We start from the raw sequence: 9,288 nt of genomic DNA, 5'->3' as shown, positions 1-9,288 counted from the left end.
CATACGTAATTACGCACCCATACACACACACACACACACACACACACACACACACACACACACACACACACACACACACACACATACCCACATACATACATACACATTTCACTCTCTTCTACAAGCTTACACTCAAACATGTATTGCTTACTATGGCTTGGAGCCACGGTGGAAAGTGTTTGTGAGTGTGTGTGCGTCTGTTTACGTGCATGCATAGGCACTAGGAAAAATCACAAGCTTCCCCTCGCTGCGTGCGATGTTAGCTGATCCGTGTTTTCCTCTGAGTCAGGAGCATCTGTATCTCTGAGTGCCCGGTAGAGAATGAGACAATGGCCCTTTTTCGCCCAAGCCCCGTCTGTAACTCTATCGTGCCTTGCATTAGCCGCGCGGCGCGTCTGAAACGCTGACAGGCAGATAGTCGCCCTATCTCTCTCCGCCATCGTGTGTGTCAGAGGCACCGGGCCAGGGTAGGGTCCCTGCCAAACGCTGCGCAAGACCTGGCCTTGGCTGGCCTGGGCTGGCCTGGGCTGCAGTCAAAGCTTCAGGCCTTGATTTATACCTGCTTGCAGACACGTAGATTGACAGTTGCGGACACCATGAACGTGTAGTTGTTCTTATACTTCTTAGTCTGCTTTGAGTAGGCAAGAAAGGTACTCTTGAGGCGAAGTGGTTACAAGAAATTGGAGGGCATGCAAGGGTCCGCGCAGAGCTGCGAGTACACCCTCTGATGACGAAACATGGATCCTAGGATATAGTATGTAGTATGTATAGTATAGCATATAAGTATAATCAAGCCACTGTAGAGGGCTGTGCTGCACCAACCTCACACACTGGTCCCCTGTCAGATGACTACTGTTTGTTAAACCACTTGGCAATTCTCAGGCAGCAAATTGGAGAAAATAATCAGAGAATAGGGATCAAATGAAAGACCCCCTTGATGTAGACATGGATGTGGGTAATATATCTAATTATTTCAGTTCAACAGGATGAGAAGGATTGGGTAGGACTTTTTTTTTTTTTTTTAGTATTTCATATAAAGCCTTTCTGTGTAAACATCAGTTTGATGTCTTTGAAGGGTTGTCTCTTAATGTGGGTTAAATGTCTTACCTATTATTGTGTCATAATTAAAATGTTTAATAGGAAAACTCCCCGATGGCTGTAAGTCGGTGCCTGAGAGTGGAGTGTTTCGTTCGGTGCGACCATGTTTGTGTGTGTGTGTGTGTGTGTGTGTGTGTGTGTGTGTGTGTGTGTGTGTGTGTGTGTGTGTGTGTGTGTGTGTGTGTGTGTGTGTGTGTGTGTGTGTGTGTGTGTGTGTGAGTGAGGGGTGAATGTCAATCAGAGCGGAAGCCTGTTTGAAGTGTGTAATTACACCCGTCTCGGAGATTATTATTTTAATGGCAAACTAGATCTTAATTAATTAATTGAGCTGGTTTACTACTGTAATTATGAGCTTTTATTAGGGGGACGCTTGTTATTCTCTCAGTCGCTCTTCGCACAGATAAATCACTTTGAGAGCTCCTGGCAGTAAAGAGTGCTGTGTGTGTGTGTCACGTATAGCACTAAGTTTGAATGCTCACTGTTGGACGTGTGTGTGTGTGTGTGTGTGTGTGTGTGTGTGTGTGTGTGTGTGTGTGTCACGTATAGCATTAAGTTAGACATGGTCACTGTTGGACCCGTGTGTGTGTTTAATGTGTTTTATGAGTAGCAGCTGTAAGGCAGGAAGTGCCGCTGGGGAGTGTGTGTGTGTGTGTGTGTGTGTGTGTGTGTGTGTGTTGAAGGGGTCTGTCAGGAAGTGACTTGCAGGCTGTGTATGGTGTGTTAGGCAGCCACAGTCTTTATAGGGGGCCTAGCCGTTAGTGTAGAGAGGGAAATGGTGTGTGTGTGTGTGTGTGTGTGTGTGTGTGTGTGTGTGTGAGAGTGTACATGCCTGTGTGTTTTTCTGTGCTGGTAGTCATTGCTGTTATCAGGTTTCATTTGTGCTGGCTCTTACCTCCATTCTCTTCTCTTTTCTTCCATCTATCTCTACTTCTGACCTCCCCTCACCTCCCTACCTCTTCTCTCTTTTCTTGTCTTTTTCTTCTTCTTTATATCATGTTCCTCTCCTCCAATTGTTCCTCTACCTTCCTCCTCCCTCATCTTTCTCTTCCTTACCCTCTCATCTATTATTTGAGCTGCTTCCCTCTCCTTGTCCTTTCCATTTCTCTCACTCTCCTCACTTCCTCTCCCTCTTTCTTCTCCTCCTCTCCTCTCTAATATCTCCCCTCTCTCCTTCCCCTCTCTGCTCTCTCCTCCCCCTCTCCTCTTCCTCTTCTCTTTTCAACTCTCCTCCTCTCTAATATCACCCTCTCTCCATCCCCTCTCTGCTCACTCTCCTCTTCCTCCTTTCTTTTCCTCTCTCCTCCTCTCTGTTCCACCCTCCTCCTCCTCCTCCTCCTCCTCCTCTCTCTCTCTCCTCCTGTCTGCTGTGCTGTAGTGGTGGGGATGCTGAAGTCTCTGCACCAGCTGCAGCAGGAGAACCGTCGTCTGGAGGAGCAGATCAAGACTCTGACCATGAGGAAGGAGCGCCTACAGCTGCTGAGCGCCCAGCTCTCCGTTCCTTTCACCACCAGCAACCCCGCCTGCACCGCGCCGGGGTCATCGCCTCATGCACACCCTAACCACGCACACGCAGGTCAGATGCTTGTGTACGCGCACGCATGCACACGCACACACAAATACACACACGCACCGCACACACCCCAACCACGCACACGCAGGTCAGATGCTTGTGTACGCATACCCACACACACACACTCACACACACACACACACTCACACACTCACACACACACACACACACACACACACACACACACACACGCGCGCACACACCAACTCTAACGACGCACACGGAGACATGTGCACCCACACACACACATGTTAATGCATGTCCCGCCCTGACCCTGGATCTGTGTGTGCTCTCTTGCAGACATGCTGAGTGGCAGCAGAAGCATTCATCTGGGAGGAGGCATTGGAACAGACTCCACCCAACACACTCAGGTGAGCCCCAGCTTCTTCTCGCTGGAACAATGGGGGAGGTTTACATTGGGGACGTTGAAGTCACAAGAGCAGCACCAAGCCCAGGTGTGGAAGTAGCACTGGCTCGTCCTTCCATATGCAGTGTTTTGATTTCACATTGGCCAGCAAAGGTAGTGATTGTTCTTGTGAAGCAAATTACGCGACCCTTGAGTTTGACCTCTCTCTCTGTGTTCTATCGCCCTGTTTCCTGAGGGTGTGTATTAAGCACCCCTAGAGTAGTGGCTGCTTTTTGGGCAAATGAAAGGGCCTGGGAACAAGCCCCAGGGAAGCAACCAGAGACTCTGTTGCAATAACTGCCCAGACTGACGACTGAAAGACTTGTGAACAAAAGTGGTCCCTAAACTAGTGCAAAATGATGGGGGCGCTTTGCAGTGTTCTTCTCTAACCGGTAGCCCTCCGCTCCTCTGTGCTCCTCTCCCCATCAGGACTCTCTCCCCGGCGGCCACGGCCACAACAGCAGTAGCGGGGGCAGCACCTCCTCCCTCTCCACCCCCCCGTCAGTCTCCCACAGCCCGCCCCAGCAGCAGCAGGTCAACGGCGTGGCACTGGCGACCGGCACGGCGCCCTCGGGCATGATGGCGGGCGCAGGGGTGCCCGCGGGCCTGATGGGCGCTCTGCAGGGGGGCGGGGGAGCGCTGGCGATGAGTGGCATCGTTGGGGCGCTCAACGGCGTGATCCACACCTCGCCGGCGCTTGGCCAGAACGCCAGCCCTCTCCAGCAGCACGCGGCAGCGGCGAGTTCGGTGGTGACCAGCGGGGCCTTGCCCATCAACAGCAGGTCAGGACCAGCAACATACAACTATAGAGAATAGAAGAGAGACACACTCTGTTTTTTTATCTTTCCTAATCTTAATCCTAATCTGTCTTAATCTTAATCTTTCAGAAGTTCTGTGATTTTAAAAGGGCTTATTGCATTTTGATATTTCCAGACCAAAAGGGAGGTTTTGAGTGGGACTGTTCTTTAAATCACTCCTGAGTTGTTCAATTGTGAAGGTGTATAGTGAGTGTGAGTGTGAGAACAGGACGGTGGCACAGAAGATATTGGTTGTTCTATTTGAAGGTCTAAATGAAATTGCTGTGATATGAGTTCATGCATGCGGTTGGTGATAACCTATTAATGCATAGGCGCTCTCTGGGTGCTTGCATTGGCTTAATGCTTCCTCCTGTCTCTGTCTCTGTGTCTGTCTGTCTGTCTGTCTGTCTGTCTGACTTCCTTGCTTGCTTTGGATTGCAGCAGCTCAGCCTCGGGCAAAACCAGGTGAGGCTCGCTGTGGCTCCCAGCTCCTAGCACTGCACTCAGAAACCTCCTCTAGTGTTTTGCTTTAGAGTCTGTTTGTGTGCATGTGTGTGTGTGTGTGTGTGTGTGTGTGTGTGTGTGTGTGTGTGTGTGTGTGTGTGTGTGTGTGTGTTTGTATTTTTTTTTCAATCTTAAGTGCATGGCCCCTTAGCACTTTGATAAGCATTGATCCCAGGCCAAAACTGCTTTATCCTTCCAATAGAGAAATGACTGTGTTAAGTCCCTTGCTGCCCAGACTCCTGTTGTCCTGCAGGCTTTATGAGTCGTCTGTAAACGGCTGGTCCAGCGCTGTGTTTCGCTTGGGAGGAACTTGGCTGGCTTTGGCCCTGGCTCCGGCTCAGGCTCACTCTGTCGCGCACCAGTGTTCCCATCTGAGGGCTATTTATTTTAGGAAGGAAATAACACATTTGTCATTTGTTTTCATTGCGAATGCAAGTTATTATTAGTGGCAATACGTTTGGGGATTGATGTGTTTGCACAGTTGTGGGAATTGAGTTTAGTGAGTGTGTGTGAGTGGAGAGAGGGAAAAAGGCATGTGTGTGTGTGTTAGTGCATGTGTATGCAGTTCGCTGATAGTTACTGTGTTGTCTCATGAGAGCGGTGTGTATCTTTGTGTGTGAATAGTCATATAATGGTTGTGTGTGTTTTAGTCTTATGTTAGTGTGTGTGTGTTTAATCTTATTTTAGTGTGTATGTGTTATATATGTATGTGGGTGTCATAGAGGTGTGTAGGTGTGTGTAGTGGTCTAATTGTTGTGTGTTGTATCGTGTAAATCATTTATCTACATGTATGGTGTATGGTTGTATAATGGGGGGGGTGTGTTTGTCCAGTGCGGTGCGTCACATCACAGAGCAGCAGAGGCAGTTTCTCCTGCAACAGCAGCAGCAGATCCAACACCTTCTCACCACCCCACAGACCACTCAGGTGAGCCCACAGCTACCAGTCAGCAGACACACACACAAGCGCTAAAGCATACACATTAAAATACACACTACAGTACACACACAGAAACAATACAGCATACGCACTCCACCACAACACAATTCACAGCACACACGCTCCATCACAGCTCATCTCATCTCGGCTCATTTCAGCTCATCTCACCCCCTCTTCTAAATCCAGCTCAGTTTATGTTACCTGTGCGTTTAGTGCGCGTGTGTGTGTGTGTGTGTGGGTGTGTGTGTGGGTGTGTTTTCCTGTTGTTAATGTGCACCTATTGCACAGGAGCAGCAGCAGCAGCATCAGCAGCAGCAGCATCAAGCCCTGCTTTACCAGCTCATGCAGCAGCAGCATCATCATCAGCAGCAGCAGCAACATCATCATCATCAGCAGCAGCAGCAGCAACATCATCAGCAACAGCAGCAGCAGCAGCAACATCATCAACAGCAACAGCAACAGCAACATCATCAACAGCAACAGCAACAGCACCATCACCACCATCAGCATCAGCATCAGGACTTCCAACAGCTCTCCTCCTCGTCCCAGCTGCCAGCGGCCCAGAGCGCCATCGCTGCCAACCCCTTCCTGGCCATGCACTCGGACGCTGCTGCCACCACTGGCACACAGAAGAACACCGTGAGTGTCTGAGGGCCAGGGCCACGGGCCAAAAGTGTGTGTGTGTGTGTGTGTGTGTGATTTTTTTGTGTTCGTGAGGGCTAGTGGAGATGTGTCTGTCTGAGAGTGAGTGATCTGGGTGTTGAAAGCCGTGTTAAGGCTAGTGTTGCATTCATGTGGTTTGTGGTTTGAAGAGGGGCCACCACATTCTCCACCCAGGAATGTTGTCCTGGTCCATCCAGTGCATTATGTCACTCTCATAGCTCCGGACCCGCTCCCATCACACGCCCACTTCACTGCTTAAGGACATTTTTACTGGTGTACAATTTACACCTAATTAACACTTTTTCTTTCATTCTTTCCCTTTTTATTCTTTTTCTGCCACCCTCCCTCCCCCTCTCTCTCTCTCTCTCTCTCTCTCTCTCTCTCTCTCTCCCTCTCTTTCCCTCTCTCCCTCTCTCTCTCTCTCTCTCTCTTTCCCTCTCTCCCTCTCTCTCTCTCTCTCTCTATCTCTCTCTCTCTCTGTGTAGAGGTTATCAGAGAAGGCGGTGGCTGTCTCGGGCCAGGAGAAGACCTGACAGGCGTGGGCTGTGGTCTGCGTGTAGGACAGCACTTCACGTCACCAACCTCTCTCACTCTCTCTCAGGGGAACCGCCGGATCAGAACCGGCCTGTCTCTCCTCCACCCACTCACCCACCCCTATCACCACCCAAGCTGCACAGACACCACCCGTACAACATACACCATCCAAAACAATCCAAAACACCAACTGCTACCCTCACCCACACATACACCCACACCACCACTAAGCTTTACAATGCCAACACGTTTGGGACGTGAGTCTGAGATGTGACCCGGAATCTGAAAAGTGGGAGTCACTCGCTTTTGAAAAACATCAGGGTCTGGAAAGGAAACGAGCAGTGCAGGTGTCACACACATGCACACGCAACCAGCAGAACGTTCACCTCAGTGCTCTGCGCTACGCTACGCTATGCTGTGAAGCAGGAAGTGACACGAGTCCAGGGAGGGCGGTGCTAGGGCTGCTATTGGCTGGAGACGGTGCTGCTGGGAGGGGGTCATCAGGTCACACGTGGGATCAGTCGTGCTGTTCTCCCACTTTGACTTTTTCTTCAGGTTAATTTTACTATTATTTTATTGTCGAGAAAGAATCTCCTCTGACCACTGTTACCTCTCAGAGCAACTCCTTTAAAGCAGAGTTTTAATGAGCAAAGAGAAAGAGTTATATAATATTAATATATTAGGATGACGTCGAGACTCCTGATGGGTAATGGGGAAGTGTTGTTAGGACGTGGGAATCCTAAAGTGACCTTTCACGCGACTGCCTTCAGCCGACCCCCCCCTCCTTCCCCCTCCCCCCGGGTCTCCAGCCACACGAGGCATTCCAAAGCTCCCTGCACTCTGACCTGCTGCACTGCACTCTCTCTCGGAGCACCTACCTCTCTCTCTCGCGCTCACACACACACACACACACACACACACACACACACACACACACACACACACACACACACACACACACACACACACACACACACACACACACACACACACACACACACACACACACACACACACACACACACACACACACCAGGACCAGCAGCTACGAGCCCAAACCCAAGTGCCTGGCGATCCCCACCCCCCCTTCACCCACAGCCCTCCCTTCCCCCTCCCTACCTGTGGGCAGAATAGACTGAGAACTTTTCCTCTGCTGTTGTACCACACTCACTCACTCACTCACTCACTCACTCACTTACTCACTCATTCATCTTCTTTCAGTATCAATGAGTCGCTTAAGAAACTGTCCACTCTGACTACTTTGCTAAGCTATGTTGAGATACTACCCAGAATATTTGCGCTGTGTTTGGAATAACTTCTGAAGCCAACTTTATATTGTTCCTCTTATTTATTTGGAATTTGTTTTGCATATATCAGGCACAAGAAAATTATATTTTAGGAGGTGCCTGTTTGTCCTTCATGCTTTTTTTTATAGTATTGTACAAAAATACTTTTGACACTCAAGAACATTTTGAATCCTCTTGTACAAGTTTTGATGAGAAAATGTCCTGTATTAGAATTATAAAAAAAAAAAGATACTTGACAATTTAAAATGGTTGTTCTTCGTCTTGTACATAGGGTTTTTTTTCCTTTGTGTGTAAAGCTTAAGGATACTGCTTGGAATCATGGACAAGCTGTTGAAAGATTTAGCTAGCCTAGTTTTACCTCGTTTTTGTACATATGTGTTGGTATTCACCTAGTTGGTGTGAAGGATTGTCAATACAGCGTCACTTCATGTGTGTGTTTGTTTAAAATATTTCGACCAACCAGAGGACCAGTGACTGGAAAGTGTTAATTTATTTTTTATATGTGCAGGGACATTTTTTTATGTTTTGCACCATTTTCTTGATGTCATTTTATAGTTCACAGTTGCCCGTGTATTTCCATACCATCTTCAATTTTGTATCGCAAAATATGCAAAGTCTCTTTTGTATTTCTTTATCACCAAAAGAACATTACAGGTCCTAACTCTTTGCTGAGAAAAAAACAGAAAATCTTGAAATGGTTGAAATGGTTGTGTACATCGACTGTTTTATTGATTAATTAAAATCAGTTCACAGTGTGTGTTGAAGTCCATTTTGTAATCTGATTTTCTTTTTGGAACAGTGGTTTAATAAAGAACCTAACTACCTCCCCAACCTCGTACATTTAAGAGATGGTCTATTTCTTCAAGGCATAGAGAAATGCATGAAACAATTGTTGAATCTGAAACACATATTATAGTTGTATAATGGTATACACAATGACCTTAAATCCATACATTATTTATGACATTTAAACTCTAGTGTTAATTATTTAGCAGATTCATTTATCAGCAAACATTTGTATTGTTTATGTAACAATGTATTTGTTTAACATAATTCATAATTAATAATAATGATTAACATTGTAAAGTGCAGAAAAAAATCTGTGATTAAATCTGAGGGTCTCTCTGTTCCTCTGCTGAAATTCATATGGTCCTGTAGGAGTAGAAGTCTGTCTCTTATCCGTCTCTCCATCCATCACATGTCAAAAACAGGCCCTTGGTTAGTTAGCTAGTTTCCTAACAGCCATTGGCAAAAGCCTCTGAATAGCTCATATAAGATTCAAAGCTGGAACACATATCGGGCTGCTATACTAAATGCAGTCCATACAGCCTTTATCATAAAGGGTTCCCTTATTGGCCTTCATCACAGAGGGTTCCCTTATTAGACATTATCATAGAGGTTTCCTTATTTGAAGATATTTGGTGGTCTGGGGAAGAAACCTTCTCTATGAATACGAGACGAATAACACCATC

The 9,288-nt window shown here is 47.5% G+C and overlaps 1 protein-coding gene across 3 annotated transcripts in view; it reads left to right on the top strand.

Moving 5' to 3' along the window:
- mllt10 (MLLT10 histone lysine methyltransferase DOT1L cofactor) overlaps positions 1-8,637 on the top strand; it is a 62,059-nt gene extending 53,422 nt beyond the window's left edge. Inside the window, exons 14-19 of one of the 3 annotated variants that reach the window (XM_080855181.1) lie at positions 2,474-2,671; positions 2,969-3,039; positions 3,504-3,856; positions 5,207-5,300; positions 5,610-5,951; positions 6,461-8,637. In XM_080855181.1, the coding sequence (XP_080711307.1) occupies positions 2,474-2,671; positions 2,969-3,039; positions 3,504-3,856; positions 5,207-5,300; positions 5,610-5,951; positions 6,461-6,508 (1,106 nt within the window). In that variant the 3' untranslated portion in view covers positions 6,509-8,637. Of the gene's footprint in view, positions 1-2,473; positions 2,672-2,968; positions 3,040-3,503; positions 3,857-5,206; positions 5,301-5,600; positions 5,952-6,460 lie in introns of all 3 variants that reach the window. The other 2 variants (XM_080855180.1, XM_080855179.1) reach the window with 2 other exon arrangements.
- The last annotated feature ends 651 nt before the right edge of the window (positions 8,638-9,288 follow it).

The sequence above is a fragment of the Sprattus sprattus genome (genome assembly GCF_963457725.1).
Source record: "Sprattus sprattus genome assembly, chromosome: 17".
Classification (NCBI taxonomy): domain Eukaryota; kingdom Metazoa; phylum Chordata; class Actinopteri; order Clupeiformes; family Clupeidae; genus Sprattus; species Sprattus sprattus.
Note: the sequence above shows the minus strand (reverse complement) of the source record. Positions and strands in the feature narration are given on the sequence as shown.